The sequence below is a fragment of the Oncorhynchus mykiss genome, chromosome 23, assembly GCF_013265735.2.
Source record: "Oncorhynchus mykiss isolate Arlee chromosome 23, USDA_OmykA_1.1, whole genome shotgun sequence".
NCBI lineage: Eukaryota > Metazoa > Chordata > Actinopteri > Salmoniformes > Salmonidae > Oncorhynchus > Oncorhynchus mykiss.
In genome coordinates, this window is record NC_048587.1 from 42,279,474 (window position 1) to 42,300,900 (window position 21,427).

Below are 21,427 nucleotides of genomic sequence, written 5' to 3' on the forward strand. Positions count from 1 at the left end.
GGGTGGTGGAAGAGGAAGGAAGGAAGGAGGAGGGTGGTGGGTAGAGGAAGGAAGGAAGGAGGAGGGTGGTGGGTAGAGGAAGGAAGGAGGAGGAGGGTGGTGGGAAGAGGAAGGAAAGAGGAGGAGGGTGGTGGGAAGAGGAAGGAAGGAAGGAGGAGGGTGGTGGGTAGAGGAAGGAAGGAAGGAGGAGGGTGGCGGGTAGAGGAAGGAAGGAAGGAAGGTAGGAAAGAAGGAGGAGGATGGTGGGAAGAGGAAGGAAGGAAGGAAGGAGGAGGGTGGTGGGAAGAGGAAGAAAGGAAGGAAGGAAGGAAGGAAGGAAGGTGGTGGAAAGAGGAAGGAAGGAAGGAGGAGGGTGGTGGGTAGAGAAAGGAAGGAAGGAGGAGGGTGGTGGGTAGAGGAAGGAAGGAGGGTGGTGGGTAGAGGAAGGAAGGAGGGTGGTGGGTAAAGGAAGGAAGGAAGGAAGGGAGGAGGGTGGTGAGTAGAGGAAGGAAGGGAGGAGGGTGGTGGGTAGAGGAATGAAGGAAGTAAGGTAGTGAGTAGAGGAAGGAAGTAAGGTAGTGAGTAGAGGAAGGAAGGAAGGATGAGGGTGGTGGGTAGAGGAAGGAAGGAAGGAGGAGGGTGGTGGGTAGAGGAAGGAAGGAAGGAGGAGGGTGGTGGGAAGAGGAAGGAAGGAATGAGGAGGGTGGTGGGAAGAGGAAGGGAGGAGGGTGGTGGGAAGAGAAAGGAAGGAAGGAAGGAGGAGGGTGGTGGGAAGAGAAAGGAAGGAAGGAAGGAGGAGTGTGGTGGGAAGAGGAAGGAAGGAAGGAGGAGGGTGGTGGGAAGAGGAAGGAAGGAAGGAGGAAGGTGTGGGAAAAGGAAAGAAGGAAGGAAGGTAGGAAGGAAGGAGGAGGGTGGTGGGTAGAGGAAGGAAGGAAGGGTGGTGGGTAAAGGAAGGAAGGAAGGAAGGGAGGAGGGTGGTGAGTAGAGGAAGGAAGGGAGGAGGGTGGTGAGTAGAGGAAGGAAGGGAGGAGGGTGGTGGGTAGAGGAATGAAGGAAGTAAGGTAGTGAGTAGAGGAAGGAAGGAAGGAACAAAGTAAGGTAGTGAGTAGAGGAAGGAAGGAAGGAGGAGGGTGGTGGGTAGAGGAAGGAAGGAAGGAGGAGGGTGGTGGGAAGAGGAAGGAAGGAAGGAGGAGGGTGGTGGGAAGAGGAAGGAAGGAAGGAAGGAAGGAGGAGGGTGTGGGAAAAGGAAGGAAGTAAGGAAGGTAAGAAGGAAGGAGGAGGGTGGTGGGAAAAGGAATGAAGGAAGGAAGGTGGGAAGTGGGAGGAAGGAGGAGGGTGGGAAGAGGAAGTAAGGAAGGAAGGAAGGAGGAGGGTGGTGGGAAGAGGAAGGAAGGAAGGAAGGAAGGAAGGAAGGAAGGAAGGAAGGAAGGAAGGAAGGAAGGAAGGACGGTGGTGGAAAGAGGAAGGAAGGAAGAAGGAGGGTGGTGGGTAGAGGGAGGAGGAGGGTGGTGGGTAGAGGAAGGAAGGAGGGTGGTGGGTAAAGGAAGGAAGGAAGGAAGGAAGGGAGGAGGGTGGTGAGTAGAGGAAGGTAGGGAGGAGGGTGGTGGGTAGAGGAAGGAAGGAAGTAAGGTAGTGAGTAGAGGAAGGAAGGAAGGAGGAGGGTGGTGGGTAGAGGAAGGAAGGAAGGAGGAGGGTGGTGGGTAGAGGAAGGAAGGAAGGAAGGAGGAGGGTGGTGGGAAGAGGAAGAAAGGAAGGAAGGAAGGAAGGAAGGAAGGTGGTGGAAAGAGGAAGGAAGGAAGGAGGAGGGTGGTGGGTAGAGAAAGGAAGGAAGGAGGAGGGTGGTGGGTAGAGGAAGGAAGGAGGGTGGTGGGTAGAGGAAGGAAGGAGGGTGGTGGGTAAAGGAAGGAAGGAAGGAAGGGAGGAGGGTGGTGAGTAGAGGAAGGAAGGGAGGAGGGTGGTGGGTAGAGGAATGAAGGAAGTAAGGTAGTGAGTAGAGGAAGGACGTAAGGTAGTGAGTAGAGGAAGGAAGGAAGGATGAGGGTGGTGGGTAGAGGAAGGAAGGAAGGAAGGAGGAGGGTGGTGGGTAGAGGAAGGAAGGAAGGAGGAGGGTGGTGGGAAGAGGAAGGAAGGAATGAGGAGGGTGGTGGGAAGAGGAAGGAAGGAGGAGGGTGGTGGGAAGAGAAAGGAAGGAAGGAAGGAGGAGGGTGGTGGGAAGAGAAAGGAAGGAAGGAAGGAGGAGTGTGGTGGGAAGAGGAAGGAAGGAAGGAGGAGGGTGGTGGGAAGAGGAAGGAAGGAAGGAGGAAGGTGTGGGAAAAGGAAGGAAGGAAGGTAGGAAGGAAGGAGGAGGGTGGTGGGTAGAGGAAGGAAGGAAGGGTGGTGGGTAAAGGAAGGAAGGAAGGAAGGGAGGAGGGTGGTGAGTAGAGGAAGGAAGGGAGGAGGGTGGTGAGTAGAGGAAGGAAGGGAGGAGGGTGGTGGGTAGAGGAATGAAGGAAGTAAGGTAGTGAGTAGAGGAAGGAAGGAAGGAACAAAGTAAGGTAGTGAGTAGAGGAAGGAAGGAAGGAGGAGGGTGGTGGGTAGAGGAAGGAAGGAAGGAGGAGGGTGGTCGGAAGAGGAAGGAAGGAAGGAGGAGGGTGGTGGGAAGAGGAAGGAAGGAAGGAAGGAAGGAAGGAGGAGGGTGTGGGAAAAGGAAGGAAGTAAGGAAGGTAAGAAGGAAGGAGGAGGGTGGTGGGAAAAGGAAGGAAGGTGGGAAGTGGGAGGAAGGAGGAGGGTGGGAAGAGGAAGTAAGGAAAGAAGGAAGGAGGAGGGTGGTGGGAAGAGGAAGGAAGGAAGGAAGGAAGGAAGGAAGGAAGGAAGGAAGGAAGGAAGGAAGGAAGGAAGGAAGGAAGGAAGGAAGGAAGGAAGGAAGGAAGGACGGTGGTGGAAAGAGGAAGGAAGGAAGAAGGAGGGTGGTGGGTAGAGGGAGGAGGAGGGTGGTGGGTAGAGGAAGGAAGGAGGGTGGTGGGTAAAGGAAGGAAGGAAGGGAGGAGGGTGGTGAGTAGAGGAAGGTTGGGAGGAGGGTGGTGGGTAGAGGAAGGAAGGAAGTAAGGTAGTGAGTAGAGGAAGGAAGGAAGGAGGAGGGTGGTGGGTAGAGGAAGGAAGGAAGGAGGAGGGTGGTGGGTAGAGGAAGGAAGGAAGGAGGAGGGTGGTGGGAAGAGGAAGGAAGGAATGAGGAGGGTGGTGGGAAGAGGAAGGAAGGAGGAGGGTGGTGGGAAGAGAAAGGAAGGAAGGAAGGAGGAGGGTGGTGGGAAGAGGAAGGAAGGAAGGAGGAGGGTGGTGGGAAGAGGAAGGAAGGAAGGAGGAAGGTGTGGGAAAAGGAAGGAAGGAAGGATGGAAGGTAGGAAGGAAGGAGGAGGGTGGTGGGTAGAGGAAGGAAGGAAGGGTGGTGGGTAGAGGAAGGAAGGAGGGTGGTGGGTAAAGGAAGGAAGGAAGGAAGGGAGGAGGGTGGTGAGTAGAGGAAGGAAGGGAGGAGGGTGGTGAGTAGAGGAAGGAAGGGAGGAGGGTGGTGGGTAGAGGAATGAAGGAAGTAAGGTAGTGAGTAGAGGAAGGAAGGAAGGAATGAAGTAAGGTAGTGAGTAGAGGAAGGAAGGAAGGAGGAGGGTGGTGGGTAGAGGAAGGAAGGAAGGAGGAGGGTGGTGGGAAGAGGAAGGAAGGAAGGAGGAGGGTGGTGGGAAGAGGAAGGAAGGAAGGAAGGAAGGAGGAGGGTGTGGGAAAAGGGAGGAAGTAAGGAAGGTAGGAAGGAAGGAGGAGGGTGGTGGGAAAAGGAATGAAGGAAGGAAGGTGGGAAGTGGGAGGAAGGAGGAGGGTGGGAAGAGGAAGTAAGGAAGGAAGGAAGGAAGGAGGAGGGTGGTGGGAAGAGGAAGGAAGGAAGGAAGGAAGGAAGGAAGGAAGGAAGGAAGGAAGGAAGGAAGGAAGGAAGGAAGGAAGGAAGGAAGGAAGGAGGGTGGTGGGTAGAGGGAGGAGGAGGGTGGTGGGTAGAGGAAGGAAGGAGGGTGGTGGGTAAAGGAAGGAAGGAAGGAAGGTAGGGAGGAGGGTGGTGAGTAGAGGAAGGTAGGGAGGAGGGTGGTGGGTAGAGGAAGGAAGGAAGTAAGGTAGTGAGTAGAGGAAGGAAGGAAGGAGGAGGGTGGTGGGTAGAGGAAGGAAGGAGGAGGGTGGTGGGAAGAGAAAGGAAGGAAGGAAGGAGGAGGGTGGTGGGAAGAGGAAGGAAGGAAGGAGGAGGGTGGTGGGAAGAGGAAGGAAGGAAGGAGGAAGGTGTGGGAAAAGGAAGGAAGGAAGGATGGAAGGTAGGAAGGAAGGAGGAGGGTGGTGGGTAGAGGAAGGAAGGAAGGGTGGTGGGTAGAGGAAGGAAGGAGGGTGGTGGGTAAAGGAAGGAAGGAAGGAAGGGAGGAGGGTGGTGAGTAGAGGAAGGAAGGGAGGAGGGTGGTGAGTAGAGGAAGGAAGGGAGGAGGGTGGTGAGTAGAGGCATGAAGGAAGTAAGGTAGTGAGTAGAGGAAGGAAGGAAGGAATGAAGTAAGGTAGTGAGTAGAGGAAGGAAGGAAGGAGGAGGGTGGTGGGTAGAGGAAGGAAGGAAGGAGGAGGGTGGTGGGAAGAGGAAGGAAGGAAGGAGGAGGGTGGTGGGAAGAGGAAGGAAGGAAGGAAGGAAGGAGGAGGGTGTGGGAAAAGGGAGGAAGTAAGGAAGGTAGGAAGGAAGGAGGAGGGTGGTGGGAAAAGGAATGAAGGAAGGAAGGTGGGAAGTGGGAGGAAGGAGGAGGGTGGGAAGAGGAAGTAAGGAAGGAAGGAAGGAAGGAGGAGGGTGGTGGGAAGAGGAAGGAAGGAAGGAAGGAAAGAAGGAAGGAAGGAAGGAAGGAAGGAAGGAAGGAAGGAAGGAAGGAAGGAAGGAAGGAAGGAAGGAAGGAAGGAAGGAAGGAAGGAAGGAAGGAAGGAAGGAAGGAAGGAAGGAAGGAAGGAGGGTGGTGGGTAGAGGGAGGAGGAGGGTGGTGGGTAGAGGAAGGAAGGAGGGTGGTGGGTAAAGGAAGGAAGGAAGGAAGGTAGGGAGGAGGGTGGTGAGTAGAGGAAGGTAGGGAGGAGGGTGGTGGGTAGAGGAAGGAAGGAAGTAAGGTAGTGAGTAGAGGAAGGAAGGAAGGAATGAAGTAAGGTAGTGAGTAGAGGAAGGAAGGAAGGAGGAGGGTGGTGGGTAGAGGAAGGAAGGAAGGAGGAGGGTGGTGGGAAGAGGAAGGAAGGAAGGAGGAGGGTGGTGGGAAGAGGAAGGAAGGAAGGAAGGAAGGAGGAGGGTGTGGGAAAAGGGAGGAAGTAAGGAAGGTAGGAAGGAAGGAGGAGGGTGGTGGGTAGAGGAAGGAAGGAGGAGGGTGGTGGGTAGAGGAAGGAAGGAATGAGGAGGGTGGTGGGAAGAGGAAGGAAGGAGGAGGGTGGTGGGAAGAGAAAGGAAGGAAGGAAGGAGGAGGGTGGTGGGTAGTGGAAGAAAGGAGGAGGAGGGTGGTGGGTAGAGGAAGGAAGGACAGAGGAGGGTGGTGGGAAGAGGAAGGAAGGAGGAGGAGGGTGGTGGGAAAAGGAAGGAAGGAGGAGGAGGGTGGTGGGTAGAGGAAGGAAGGAAGGAAGGAAGGAAGGAAGGAAGGAAGGAAGGAAGGAAGGAAGGAAGGAAGGAAGGAAGGAAGGAAGGAAGGAAGGAAGGAAGGAAGGAAGGAAGAGGGTGGTGGGTAGAGGAAGAAAGGAGGAGGAGGGTGGTGGGTAGAGGAAGGAAGGAAGTAAGGTAGTGAGTAGAGGAAGGAAGGAAGGAAGGAAGGAAGGAAGGAAGGAAGGAAGGAAGGAAGGAAGGAAGGAAGGAAGGAAGGAAGGAAGGAAGGAAGGTGGTGGTGGGTAGAGGAAGGATGCTGTTTCACTGCCTCACCACCATTGTTATCCTCTGATGTCCTCTTAGAGGTTTCGCCGTGTGATGGATCAGCACTGGGACTGCACAGTCCACCTTGGCATGGAGCCAGACCTGTAAACAGAGCTTACAAATAAATACAGTTCCACATTTCATTTTTAATTGAATATTTCTAACAACAACAGATGTTGTTTTGCCGTCATTGTAAAGACCTAGTTATTTTGTTGCTTTGACAAAGTCACTTCTGAAGATTATTATTTATTTAGTGTTAGTGATTTTAAAGTCAAACCACTTTTTTTTTTTTATTATGAAGAAACATTGAACATCTAATAGTCAAAAACAGGTAAGCTGGTTCTTCTATTCTGGACCATTTTCTGGTGTTTTGTGGAGGAAAACTGAGCAGGTCAAGCATAACAAGTCAACCCTGTTACCCATAGGCTAGAAATATTTAAATGTTTGTTTTGTGATGCTTCAATTGCCACTCCCTGTTGTTGCACACAACAAGTTTCAATTCCCCCTGTCACATGGGGATTTATGGCTGATTCAAGAAGAATGTTACTTTATTTGGTACTTAATAGGCACTTACCTAGTATTTTTATTTATTTATTTACCCTGTTGAGATAGGGAAACATGTTTTATGAAGTTGAACATGTGCTCTTTATGACAGAATGTAACAATGAAATCAAATGTTTTTTCGGACCAAGTTCCACTTCTCAAAAGGCACCGAATTGGTGGAACGAATATACAATTTCTTAATCCTGGGCAACATGGGTCTGGGAGGCATATGGGTATCAATAGTATTCCACCAATTATACATTTTTCAACTCAATACTTCTTCTCTTCCCCCCAATTAGTATTTTATTTAAAACTACAAAGTTTTCTCTTTGTCTCATGGCAAAATGTGTGGTGTTGCACGATATTAGTTTTCATGCTGCAACAACAACAACATCTCTTGTGTCATGGCAAAAAAAAAGTAATTCATTTTTTATTCTACCTTTATTTAACTAGGCAAGCCAGTTAAGAACAAATACTTATTTACAATGACGGCCTACCAAAAGGCAAAAGGCCTCCTGCAGGGACGGAGGCTAGGATTAAAAATAAAGAAATCATAAATATAGGACAAAACATACATCATGACAAGGGAGACAACACTACATAAAGAGAGACCTAAGACAACAACATAGCAAGGGAGCAACACGTGACAACACAGCATGGTAACAACACAACCTGACAACAGCATGGTAGCAATACAACATGATAGTAGCACAAAACATGGTACAAACATTATTGGCCACAGACAACAGCACAAAGGGCAAGAAAGTAGAGACAACAATACATCAGTCGAAGCAGTCACAACTGTCGGTAAGAGTGTCCATGATTGAGTCTTTGAATGAAGAGATGGAGATGACTCCAGTTTGAGTGTGTGTTGCAGCTCATTCCAGTCGCTAGCTGCAGCGAACTGAAAAGAGGAGCGACCCAGGGATGTGTGTGCTTTGGGGCCCTTTAACAGAATGTGACTGGCAGAACGGGTGTTGTATGTGGAGGATGAGGGGGGAGTGAGGCAAAAGAGGGTTTTATAAATAAGCATCAACCAGTTTACAGAGGAGTATAGAGTGCAGTGATGTGTCCCATAAGAAGCATTGGTGGCAAATCTGATGTCCAAATGGTAAAGAACATCTAGCCACTCAAGAGCACCCTTTCCTGCCTAAATATAAATTATGTCTCTGTAATCTAGCATGGGTAGGATGGTCATCTGAATCAATGTTAGTTTGTCAGCTGGGGTGAAAGAGGAGCGATTACGATAGAGCAAACCAAGTCTAGATTTAACTTTAGCCTGCAGCTTTGATATGTGCTGAGAGAAGGACAGTGTACTGTCTAACCCTTAGAGGTAGTACTTACACTGGTGGGGAGAGGGGAATTCGTCTTACCAAACCACATGACCTTTGTTTTGGAGGTGTTCAGAACAAGGTTACGGGTAGAGAAAGCTTATTGGACACTTAGAAAGCTTTGCTGTAGAGCGTTTAACACAAAATCCGGGGAGGGGCCAGCTGAGTATAAGACTATCATCTGCTTATAAATGAATGAGAGAGCTTCCTACTGCCTGATCTATGTTGTTGATGTAAATTGAGAAGAGCGTGGAGCCTAGGATTGAGCCTTGGGGTACTCCCTTGGTGACAGGCAGTGGCTGAAACAGCAGATTTTCTGACTTTATACACTGCCTCTTTGAGAGAGGTAGTTAGCAAACCAGGCCAAATACATGTTTTTCCAACACTTTTGAGAAACAGAGCAAAATAGAAATAGACCTATAACATTTAGGATCAGCTTGATCTCCCCTTTTAAATAAAGGAGAAACCATGGCTGCCTTCCAAGCAATGGGAACCTCCCCAGAAAGGAGAGACAGGTTAAAAAGGTCAGAGATAGGCTTGGCGGTGATAGGGGCAGCAACCTTAAAGAAGAAAGGGTCTAAACCATCTGACCCAGATGTTTTTTGGGGTTCAAGTTTCAGGAGCTCCTTTAGCACCTTGGACTCAGTGACTGCCTGCAAGGAGAAACCTTGTAGCAGGGTAGGGGGAAAAGAGGGAGAAGTATCAGGTATAGTCACATGGGAGGGAGATTAGGAAATGTTGGACGGGCAAGGAGGCAAGGCTGAATAAAATAGGAGTCCTGACTTAATGAAGTGGTGATTAAAGAGCTCGGCCATGTGCTTCTTGTCAGTAACAACCACATCATCAATATTAAGGGACATGGGCAGCTGTGAGGAGGAGGGTTTATTCTCCAGGTCTTTAACCGTTTTCCAGAACTTCTTGGGATTAGACCCACAGAGAGAGACCTACTCCTCAAAGTAACTCATTTTGGCCTTCTGGATAGCCTGAGTGCACTTATTTCTCATTTTCCTGAATGAGAGCCAGTCAGCCTGAGTATGCGTGTGCCAAGCCTTTCGCCAAATGCAATTCTTGAGTTGGAGTAATTCTGCAAGATCATGGTCAAATAAGGGGCTGAACCTGTTTTTAATTCTCATTTTCTTAATGGGGGCATGTTTGTTAACAATACAACTGAAAATATAAAAAAGAAGGTCCAAGCGTATTCGACAGAGGGGATCACGCTGATTCTATACCATTTTACAGAGGCCAGTTCATGAAGGAAGACTTGCTCATTACAGTTTTTTAGCAAGCGTCTATGACAAATCAGGACAGGTCGTTTCACTTAGCAGCCATTATGAACACAGGCTGTAAAACAGTGATTGCTACGGGCGGCAGGTAGGCTAGTGGTTAGCGCGTTGGACTAGTAACCGAAAGGTTGCTAGATCGAATCCCTGGGCTGACAAGGTAGAAATCTGCCTTTCTGCCCCTGAACAAGGCAGCTAACCCACTGTTCCTAGGCCGTCATTGAAAATAAGAATTTGTTCTTAACTGACTTGCCTAGTTAAATAAAGGTCAATACAGAAAACACTAGACTGAAACCTATCAGGATTATTTGTGAGCATTTTCTGGGTGTTTGTAGTCATACCTTGTGGGATTGGTAATAATCTAAGAGAGATTTAGGGATTCCCATTGCTTTAGAACTTGGTCAGGCGGTTTAAGCATATCCCAGTTTAGGTCACCTATCAGGAAAAATTCAGACTTAGTGTAAGGTGCCAGGAGAGAGCTTAGGGCAGGTAGGGTACAGGCCGGTGTCAATACTTGAAGGAGACAACCGAGCACTAAAGGTGATCCTTGGTAAAAAAATTACCACTCCCCCACCTTTGGAAGATCTGTCTTGCCGAAAATGGTTATAACCAAAACACTCTTCCTTAACCACGTCTCTGATTGGAGCTGTGAACCCACACTTTCAATTCACAGAGGCATTTTCTGGGTGTTTGTAGTCATACCTTGTGGGATTGGTAATAATCTAAGAGAGATTTAGGGATTCCCATTGCTTTAGAACTTGGTCAGGTGGTTTAAGCATATCCCAGTTTAGGTCACCTATCAGGAAAAATTCAGACTTAGTGTAAGGTGCCAGGAGAGAGCTTAGGGCAGGTAGGGTACAGGCCGGTGTCAATACTTGAAGGAGACAACCGAGCACTAAAGGTGATCCTTGGTAAAAAAATTACCACTCCCCCACCTTTGGAAGATCTGTCTTGCCGAAAACGGTTATAACCAAAACACTCTTCCTTAACCACGTCTCTGATTGGAGCTGTGAACCCACACTTTCAATTTATCCATTTTAGGTAATAAGCTTCTCGAGTTAACGTGCGGAAAACCCAGGCTTTTACGAGAGCAGAAATCAGTGAAGCAGATATCAGAGCACAAGTCAGAATTGGGGCTAGCAACAGTAGATGTACCAGGGTGTATGTGCACATTTAAAGATATCATCAACAGTAACACAATCAAGGCACGGCATAGGACAGGGAGAGCTCTGCAGTGCTGATTTATGACATTTGAATGTGCATCAGATGGCTTGCAAGAACTGTAACATTTTCTCTCCGATGCCAAGAGGCAGGCCTTTAAATGTTCATTCCCAGGGCCCAAGTATTGGTTCGTCCAGCCATGCACGGCTGAAGTCATATTAAAACTCATTGTATGCTATTTTCCTCTCACTCGAGTTGCGTTCTGATTACGAGGGGGTCCCTGATTAATTTTCTATCACAAAAGGGGTCACCAGACTCAAAAAGTTTGAGAACCCCCTTCACAGACTAGAGAGACCTCAGAAAAACAATTGTAGACCTCCACAAGTCTGGTTCATCCTTGGGAGAAATTTCCAAACACCTGAAGGTACCATGTTCATCTGTACAAAATAGTACAGCGTGGTCCCAAGTATTAACACCATGGAACTACGCAGCTGTCATAACACTCAGGAAGGAGACACGTTCTGTCTCCTAGAGATGAACGTACTTTGCTGCAAAAAGTGCAAATCAATCCCAGAACAACCGTAAAGGACCTTGTGAAGATGCTGGAGGAAACAGGTACAAAAGTCTCTATATCCACAGCAAAACGAGTTCTATATCAACATAACCTGAAAGGCCGCTGAGCAAGGTAGAAGCCACTGCTCCAAAACCGCCATAAAAAAGCCAGACTACGGTTGTCCTACAAACCTGGTGTCCTACAAACCTGACTCAGTTACACCAGCTCTGTCAGGAGGAATGGCCTAAATTCACCCAGCTTATTGTGGGAAGCTTGTGGAAAGCTTCCTGAAACGTTTGACCCAAGTTAAACAATTTAAAGGCAACACTACCACATACTAATTGAGTGTATGTAAACTTCTGACCCACTGGGAATGTGATGAAAGAAATATAAGCTGTAATAAATCATTCTCTCTACTATTATTCTGACATTTCACATTCTTAAAATAAAGTGATCCTAACTGACCTAAGACAGGGAATTTTTACTAGGATTAAATGTCAGGATTTGTGAAAAACTGAGTTTAAATGTATTTGGCTAAGGTGTATGTACATTTCCGACTTCAACTGTATATGTGAGAAGGAATACAACATGGCTGCTGTGAAAGTGAACTGTTTATGCGTGATCAGGGTTGTATTCATTCCTTTTTTTACTTGATTTAAAAATATCCTTTGTGAACAGTAATGGCTGACATTTTATTTCAAACCTAGACTTTCAATTCTGTTACTAGGAAGAGATTTGTAGTAGTCACATCATTGTAGTCTTGTAGATTTGTAGTAGTCACACCTAGACACCATCAGAATCCACAGTTCTTACCTTTCTAACAGTACTAAGCATGTGTTAGTAGGACTTGTATTTTTTAAACCTAAATGTACTTTATCAGGGCTGTATACAATATTATGTGTTGTTTAGAAAATGCCACCAGCGGGTGTAAGAGTTTAAGATTTTTTTAAGTGTGTGCATTGTGCAGCTAACAATATAATCTCTAAGCCAATAAACTCATATGTTGTGTGCACTGTAACAGTTTTGCATAACATGCTGTTTTTGTAGATTTGAAAATGTCGAATCCGGTCCAAACCTTGTTAGAAGGGACCTTAATGCTTTCCAAACCTTCCCTACTCCTAAATCCCCTTCTCAATTAGAGTCGTAGCTTGATGACCTCAACACCTCCTGATAAGCCTCCCTATGCTGTGATGTCATAAAAGAAAGCCCCATAGAGATCCTATTAAATTAATTTGTATTCTAATTCCTAATTCTATGGAAAGCCCCCCTCTAGAATGTTCTCTTAGAATGTTCTCCTTACTTCTTTAGTTCCACATGGGAAGGATCATCATGTTCCCTTAGTTTTACTCTCTACCCTCACCTCTTCTTCTCCTTTCTAACGTGTTTAATAACCTAAATTACTGATCTCAGAACGCCACTGACCACATATTAAACAGCAAATGATGTCAGGGTAGGGCAGTGTGTTACATAGAAATAGAGAGGGTGCGGTGAGATTGGAAATTAGAGTTCTTTGACTTATATATGGATAATGAATAGATTCCAATGAGTCGTCTCCCTTTGAATGTCTGCTAAGTCAATATTTGAGTGAACACAATCACCGTTTGTGTGTGGAACCCTTTCATGTGTCTCATTCTTTTATCTGGGGAACCTATTTGGAAACCTGTCTTGTCTCGTTTCTCTGGGGTAGTTTGATCTGTCACTGTCTCTCCAGTTCTTTACCCTTCTATTCGTTCTTTGCTCAAACTAGATCTGTTTGTTCCTTTTTTTTTTACAATGCATTGCATATTCAGAAGAGGCAGCATGTAGGTATCTTAAAATGACACGCATTATATCTCCCTGGCTGCATGAATCACCCTTTACTTTCTGTTTGTTTTATTTTCAACTTTTCTCTTGGTTCTGCTTTTCTTGTTTGAAGTATTTACATGTTGTTTTATTTAATGCAAAGCACTATCTCTTAGTATAAAGAAGTACTCATTCATTTGTGAAACTTTCATTTGATTTCTTTCTCATGATATGACAAATTTGTACTGAATATATGGAGTATTTGTGCTGTATGTTCTCAGTACTAGTAACATGAGCTAATATTACCATGACTACTTTCATTTATTTTTACAGACAGTGTTGTGTCTTTAGATATCTTGTTTAGCTCGTGACTTTCTTACATTCTCTGTTTCTGTTTTTATATTTGTGTTCTATTCTTTTAAGTTTACAATGTTTTCAGTTCCGTGACTTGACTGATGTTCCATCCTGTTCATTCCCATCCTCTCCTCCCTCGTCTCCCTCCCTCACTCCACCTGTCTTCCAAGTGTTTTGTGTGGCTGCATGGTCTGGTTTTTGCACGTTGATGTAGCTTTCAACGACACACATAATATTTAATATCATTCTGTCTCTTTCTTTCTCCCTCTCTCTCTTTTCCCCATTTTCTTTCCCGTGTGTTCTCTCTTTAGGGGACGTTCTCTTTCAGATGGCTGAGGTCCACAGACAGATCCAGATGCAGCTTGAAGATATGGTGAGAAGAACACAGGACCATGATCAGGATGATGAAGGCTTATTGTCTCTTACATTTGCTCTGGCAGCTCAACTCTAGTATCACCCAATCACAATCTATACCAGGAGCTAACTAAGTATTTTGCTAATCCTCGTTTTAAAGCCATTGCATGAAAATATGAAGATACTGTGCAATGCTTGAATTCAAAGGAACAGAGCTCTACTACGCACACACAAACAATGGACTACTGGCCTCTTAACTATTGTTTTTATACACACTTACATCTCGTCTGTTCCTGATCTTACAGCACACAGCCAACTTCTAGAATTTAAGAAAATATTATTGCTTCAGACTTTGCTTCAGACTACTAAGACAAAAAGAGAAGAAAAGAGACCGAAGGGTTTTGATACAGTTTCAGTCTCGAATGGCACCCTATTCCCTGTGCAGTGCACTACTTTTGACTAGGGCTCATAAGCTGTGGTAAAAAATAATGTACTTTATAAGTAATAGGGTACCATTTGGGACACAGTAACTTTAAGGGCCCTTTAGAAAGAGCAGTACTCCAAAGCAGAGCAAAGGGGACTTTCTTGTTTTTATTAATTAGAGTCCCTCTGTCATCTGAAGACACCACCTCAGAATGTGTTAATCTGGGATGTTTCATTATTTAGAGGCACCATTGATTCAGTTGTTTTGTCGTTTGTTTTCAGTTCCGCCTGGTCTGGGACTGGAGATAACTCTGCTATTTGTCTCTATTGACGCAAAAGTCAATTGTCAACATACACACTCTTAGGAAAAAAGGTTCCAAAATGCTTCTTCGGCTGTCCCCATAGGATAACACTGTCTGGTTCCAGGTGGAACCCTTTTTGGTTCCATGTAGAACTCTTTTGGGTTCCATGTAGAACCGTCTGTGTAAAGGGTTCTACAGTACATGGAACCAAAGGGGTTTTTCAAATAGTTCTCATATGGGGACAACATGTTTTTTACTGAGATTACGCAGGCACGTGTTCACACACACATAAATAACCTCAACATTGGCATGAATTTCGACATAATTTACATACCGGTGCTATACAACCTCCCCTAATCCTTTGAGTGTGTTAGTTTTGATGTCACGACAAACGTCTCTCTCCAAGTCATGTTGACACCACAACACACGCTGACAGCCAGCCAGAATAGTCAATTGTTTTAAAAAACAAACAAGTCTGGTTTGGAAGTTGAGAACGTAACAACCTGAAGCAGGTTCTATTCCTGTCTGTGTTGGTGATGAGATGTGTGGGTGTATCTTATGTTATCATTAACTCTTTGGAGTCCTTTCTGTCCTCTAGCTGAAGTCTTTCCACAATGAGCTTCTGACAGAGCTGGAGAAGAAGGTGGAGCTGGATGCACGCTACCTAAATGTGAGTGTCCTCCTAGGAAAGGTCATTCATTGTTGTCTCCCATTCATTCACTGTAGTAACTCCTTGTTATTTAGCACCCTCTAAATATACCTTTAGGTGTGTTCTCACCTTCACTCTATGGTAATGGTTATAGGTTGATGGCCCTTACAAATATAGCTTATTATGACCTATAATTATTCATAGTTACTAACTGTGTTCTCATGACATTACAGCAGAGTTAATTTAATTTTAGTTCAGATTTATATAATGCCTCTATATACTTCTGTGTCAGTGGTGTGTGTATTCTGAAGTGAATGCCTCATTAACAAAGAGTTGAAGCAGACTAGTGCTTTTAATTGTATTTTAAGTCAGCTAGCTAGGCCTCCTTATGGAGCAGCAGGAACCAGGGCAGGAACCAAATTCTCATCAAATCATCAGTTAGAGACAAACTCCACAGCTTTCTGAGAATTTCCCACAGGTTTTAATCATTACCAATCTGCAATAAAGTTACATGAATTACTTTCTTCTCTTACTTTCCGCTCCATGAATTACTGGCTATTACCCATTTTAGGAAAATACAAAGATGTAGAAGTTTGAGTTTTATTAAAGCGATAAACACATTTCTAGAAATATTTGAAGTGTTGGATTTGTTTCTTGAGGTTTTCCTTTCTTTTTCAAAGCTTTCCCAGACAACTTCTGCAGAATTGGGAATAAATAAAGGCCTACTATGAATGTCATCCCACTGAAACATCCCTTTAAATGAAAGTGTCATTTCTGGATGCTCACAAAATAAAATCTGTACCAGAGTCACTAATTTAATAATACTGTAGCATCTATTTGAAATTCATATTTACCTCATCAGTTCATTTGAGGGCGTTTTTGGCATGCTGGCATATGCTGCCCTTCTCTTGCTCTGCTCTGTTAATTCAGCATTGACAAAAGTAATTAGCCACGCTCAGCTAGGTTTTTCCATCAGACAGAAATAAAAGATTAGAAACATTGTTTTGCGGCCACCAGAAAGGCAGGCAGGCAGGCAGGCAACCCAGTCGCTTGGATTATGCTATAGTGCATCAATCAGTGAATAAAAGGTGGTCAGGTGGCTTGAAATGGGACCAAACAAATAACTTAATTGGTAGAACACTAGTTTAGGGTAGCCAATGACTGTATACACAAAAACAAAGTGCTAGTTAGTACCAACATGTTTTTTTTCCTTCATTTTGTCTCTATAGGGGAAAACTTTTGATATTGGTTCTTTGGATAACCCTTTGTATAACAATTTGTATAATTGTGGACAGTTATACCAGGAACCAGAGGGTTCTTCATTACATTGTTAAATATTTCCCGGCTACTGGTAAGGGACAGTACGCTTCTTTATTCTGATTACTTAGGAGTTAACCTCACTTGGGATTTTAACTCATAACCTCACTGTTGCTAGCCACCTGAATTTCCTGCTACACCACTGGGTGTGTGGATATGATAGAGATGAATAAAGATTAGAACCAGTAGAAATTATTTAATTTGTCCCTATGGGGGAACCCTTTTGGGTGCTATGTAGAACCCTTCAATTTTTTTTGTAGAACCATCTCATGAAGAACCCACTGGTTCCACGTTTCTGTAATTTGTCCCTATGGGGGAACCCTTTTGGGTGCCTCATAGAACCCTTTAATTTGTACCTGTAGGGAAACCCGTTGGAGATCCATTTAGAACCCTCTCATGAAAAACCCTCTGGTTCCAGGTAGAACCAATGACAGGTTCTACAGTTACACTTATACAATACTTCAGATGGACTTATGGCAGACACTGTTAAAAACTACCTGAAATTTGGCATTATGTCACCAGCTACTGAGTTGCACAAAAAATACAGGAACAATTTATATTGTATTTTTACAGTTGAATTTAGGCGTTATTGTTGTAAAATGACAGAATGCTGCTGTATGCTGGTTACAGTACACTCTTGTAAATTATTATATTTATTATATTATATATTATTATATTTATTTATATTTAATTTTTGGGGATAAGTATTACAGTGAAATCATGCAAATATTGTTTCGTTCGTGTTGTCAGATTGGACTTGATTCTGGGCAACTTTTAGCAAAAATGCAGAAATGTATTCTTGCCGTTAAATCTGTGGCCAATCTTTTTCATGGCCTGACAGGAGCATTGGGCCAATAACCGAAAGGTTGCTGGATCGAATCCCAGAGCTAACAAAGTAAGCATCTGTTGTTCTGCCCCTTAGCAAAGCAGTTAACCCACTGTTCCCCGTGCGCCGATGATGTGGATGTCAATTTAAGGCAGCCCTCCACACCTCTCTGATTCATAGGGTTTGGGTTAAATGCGGAAGACACATTTTAGATGAACGCATTCAGTTGTACAACTGACTAGGTATCCCCCTTTACCTTTTTATATTCCTTTGGTGGCATAGCAGTTCAAATCCCAGTTGAGGTTTATAATATTACTTATCCTGTACAATTACAGAACTTACGGCAGTTCATTAAATCAGGTCATTAAATCAAGTATAGTCCCAAGTAATCAGCATTCAGTAGCATACTGTCCTTTTACAGCAATAACACCTTAATTCAGCTGTGTTATTGCAGTAACTTGCTGTTGTTTAAAGTACTTTTATTGGAAACACTAGCCGTAGTGTAACATAAAATTACAGGAACTTTTTTAACGGTTTAGCATTTCATGGAATGAAATAAAAACATTTTGGAGAGGGGAAGAACCGGTCGGTTCTTCACAACCATCTCAGCAGTAAATAACCCTTCCTGATACGCAAAGGAAAATGGTTACCCATATCACCCTGAAGAAGAACCCATCAATAACTTTTTTTCTGTGTAGAGCTTTTAAAACTGAATCTATACTCCCCCTACAGGCTGCTCTGAAGAAGTACCAGATGGAGCACAAGAGTAAAGGAGAGAGTCTGGAGAAGTGTCAGGATGAACTGAAGAAGCTACGCAGGAAGAGCCAGGGCAGCAAGAACACCTCTAAGTACGGAGACAAGGAGATGCAGGTGAGTGACTGGGGGAGGAGGAGGGAGACTGTGGGGGAGGCAGGGGGAGTGAACGGGGAGAAGGACCTCAGGTTTGTATTGCTACTGTGAATGAACAGACAGACTGGGTCCCTAGTCAGCCTAGAGATGATGCAGTGCCAGCTGGTGGGTCAAAAGGTCACCTTAGGGGAAGGTGGTGAGGACACTGCTACTGACTCTGAGCCAGAGAAATATCATACTATTGGCCACAGCCCAGCAGGTGTCAGAGATGGGTAGCCGAGCAAATCCAAAAGGGGATTTAGGCTGAACAAGTATCTTATGGACCCTTTCACTGAAGCAGAGCACTTTGTCCATGACTAAAATGTAAAATTTGTAGTGTATTTGAGGTTTAAAAGGCTTCTGAAGTTTGTAATTTCCATTTTGAAATGTCAGACTTGATTTCCCCTTACAGAAAATGTATCAACTTCTACAAAGATAACCATTTATTATAATCCACATAATAATTCACATTTCCTGTTGCTGGAGGATTATTTTCCTGCTGTAGCAAACTGGCCCAATTTTAGATCCTACATCTGTGGCTCTGTGACTGTGACTTGTGCTGATGACTGGAGGGATCACATCGACATCGTCATTGCATTTTGGTGCACTAGAAGTACATTAATAATCATAGATAAATATCCATGTCTGCCTTGCAGCATTGCGTTGCAGAGGCAGTTGCAGTGTATTCTTTGTTCTGCGGATATAACCAACATGTACATCAAACTGTATGTGTAGACTTGACATAAATGGTAGCAAAAGGTAAATGTTGAACTTTTTTTGAACACATATCCAGTAAAGATGTTGGATTACATAATGAAAAGGTTTGACTGCAGAATTTATTATGCATCATTGATGCAATGACGCTGTTGATCTAATCGAGGCGTGAAAGAGGTACCCTCTATTGGGCCCGGGGTCTGTGGGACTCAGACCGCCCAGAGCCAAGCTCACTGAGAAGAGAGAGTGGGTGGAGAGAGAGACATAGAGAGAGAGAAAGCAGGAGAGAAAGCAAGTGAGATGGGGCTGCAGGGGAAGAGGCAGACTGATTTGAATGTATTGGGAATGTCACTGGTCTGCTGCTGACCCAGGAAATAAGAAATAGCTAATGTTACATAACATATCAATTGGGTGTTAGAGAAGCAGTGGTACATCAATTATTCACCCTGGTTTAACACCATGGTCTTCTCTCATTCCTATTTTTAATCAATAGATGTTTTCTAATCGTATTGCATTGGGTGTGTGCCTGCATTAGAGGTAGGTTAGTATATAATTTATATTGCACAGTCTTCTCTGATTCCAATTTATTTATTCAAAATGCAACTGGCGACTGAAAATCCAAGTTGAATGATTTATTTTGTGAATCCATTGGTTTGACTTCAGTGTTTAGAAAAGATGAGCATTGTAAATTTATTCTGTAGCTAAGGGCAGTGGGTTTCCCTTTGTTGAGACAGACACTGTAGATGAGTAATATCCTTCTGTCTGTCTCTCTCTCTCTATTCAATTTCAATTTATGGGCTTTGTTGGCATGGGAAACTTATGTTTACATTGCCAAAGCAAGGGAAATAGATAATAAACAAAGGTGAAATTAGCAGTGAACATTACACACACAAAGTTTAAAAAGAATAAAGCTATTTCAAATGTCATTATGTCTATATATAGTGTTGTAATGATGTACAAATAATGAAAGTACAAAAGGTAAAATAAATTAACATAAACCTAGGTACGTACGTACTTATAATGGTGTTTGTTCTTCGCTGATTGCTCTTTTCTTGTGGCAACAGGTAACAAATCTTGCTGCTGTGATGCCTGTCAGGGAAATTCTAAAGGAAGAGAGAGAATGTAGATTCTTCCAACAACAACTTTATTATAAGATTTGCAAAAATTAAGCAATCAACATCACCAAGAATGGTTCAGAGTTGAAAGCTTAACAAACATAGCCAGGTCTCTGCTTTTCTAGAGAAAATACAACCCCTTTCTGTATACGTTGGCAGTCAGCAGATAATAAGGTAATACGTTGTCTGTGCAGACTTTAAGATTGCATGAGGTTGATAGCCCGAGGGCTCAACCGTCTAACTGCATTCACAACATCAAACCCTATATTGTACTCCTTTCTGCAAGGTTCCATACATGTGACTTTCTGTAGATAGTAAACCCACAGGATTTCACATGCTGCGGTTGCACCCAAACGTCTCTTAGCTGTATGTTACCCTCACCCAGTCTTATGACTAAGTCACACCAAGACAAGTTTGCATCAGGTTAGAAAAAACACTAACATATAACGAGACTATTCTTTAAGCAGTAAAAGCAGTAAGACTGTCAAGTCTTTTAGAATAGTAAGCAACAGACCATTGCTTCCCACCATGGTCCAGAGTGAGGACAGATGACATGAAACCATTTTTCTCGCAAACAAACAGATGAAATGGGAAGATGGGAAGAGGTTAGAAATTGTTTCAATTTGTCAAGTGCCTGCAGTCCTTCAGGTGTGACTTCTTCTGAGTGACTTCAGCATAATCAGGTAGCCAGGCTCTGCAATAGCCTGCCATTCCTGTGAGTGTCATCATGTGCTGTTTTGTAACTGGCTGTGATGTCGAGAGAATTTCAGCCACACACTCCAAACCCAACTTCCAACCATTAGTTGTAATGTCATGTCCCAGATATTTAACTGTTTGGGAAACAAGTTGTAACTTTTTCTTTGAAACTTTGTGGCCATTTTCAGCAAGAAACACTAACAGAGCTCTGGTGTTAACTTCACAAGCTTGATGGGTTTCAGAACACAGTAACCGGTCATCAACATACTGTATTAACATGCTCCTATCGGGGGTACCTCCTATCGGGGGTATGAAATCCTCTACATTTTGCGCCAAAGCAGCAGAAAATACTGCCGGAGATTCAGAGTAACCTTGGGTCCAAGTCCAACGCTTGTTTAAGAATGTAAACGCGAACCATAACAGTGATTCTGGTGCGACAGGAATGCTAAAAAAAGACATTAGCCAAATCAACAACTGAAAACCATTTAGCCGATGCTGGCACAGCATATAGTATTGTAATGGGGTTTGGCACAACAGGAGCACATGCATAAACTGCACCGTTAACAGGTCTGAGATCTTGAACAAAAAATCCAATCAACTGAGGCTTTTCAGACAGGAAGAATGGGGGTATTACAGGGAGAGTCTGTATGAAGCATAAAGGAAAATGAAGCATGAACAGGGGTAATCCCATAGATAGCTTCCGGATTTAGGGGATACTAAATTCTGCTTGGTCGGTGTATGCCCTTAGGTGTGACAGTAAGAGATTCAACCCCCCTCATCTGCCCAATGTCATATTTATCTTTAGCCCATAGAGAGTCCGAGAGACCAATCAACTAGGGTGACTCATTCTTCACGGAAATCATCTGTTTAGTTGGTTTAGTGTTATCAAGGCCATGTACATCTTATTGATAACATGGAACACACAAAGTATGTATGCTAGGGGAGAATTTAGACTCATCTGTTCAAAGTTCTTAATCAGTGACGGACCTCAACCAAATACCAGTATTCTCCCAAGCAACATCATCTGTTTTAGCTATCGATACATGTGGCACCTTGTCACTAAATACATACAACAAAGCCTGTTCTTTAGTCAATTTAATACTTAAAACGCAAAATTGGGGCCCACTATACAGTTGAGGTCAGACATTTACATACACCTTAGCCAAATACATTTAAACTAAATTTTTCACAATTCCTGACATTTAATCCTAGTAAATATTCCCTGTTTTAGGTCAATTTGGATCACCAC

General features: G+C 44.3%; 1 protein-coding gene across 6 annotated transcripts in view; it reads left to right on the forward strand.

The window, feature by feature from the left end:
• Nucleotides 1-21,427, forward strand: part of LOC110502783 (BAR/IMD domain containing adaptor protein 2) — a 157,332-nt gene that overhangs the window by 82,299 nt on the left and 53,606 nt on the right. For 4 of the 6 annotated variants that reach the window (XM_036960472.1, XM_036960476.1, XM_036960475.1 and 1 more), the window contains 4 exons: nucleotides 12,549-12,560; nucleotides 13,206-13,267; nucleotides 14,572-14,643; nucleotides 17,498-17,635. In XM_036960472.1, coding sequence (XP_036816367.1) covers nucleotides 12,549-12,560; nucleotides 13,206-13,267; nucleotides 14,572-14,643; nucleotides 17,498-17,635 — 284 coding nt within the window. The remainder of the gene's footprint in view (nucleotides 1-12,548; nucleotides 12,561-13,205; nucleotides 13,268-14,571; nucleotides 14,644-17,497; nucleotides 17,636-21,427) is intronic. The other 2 variants (XM_036960473.1, XM_036960477.1) reach the window with 1 other exon arrangement.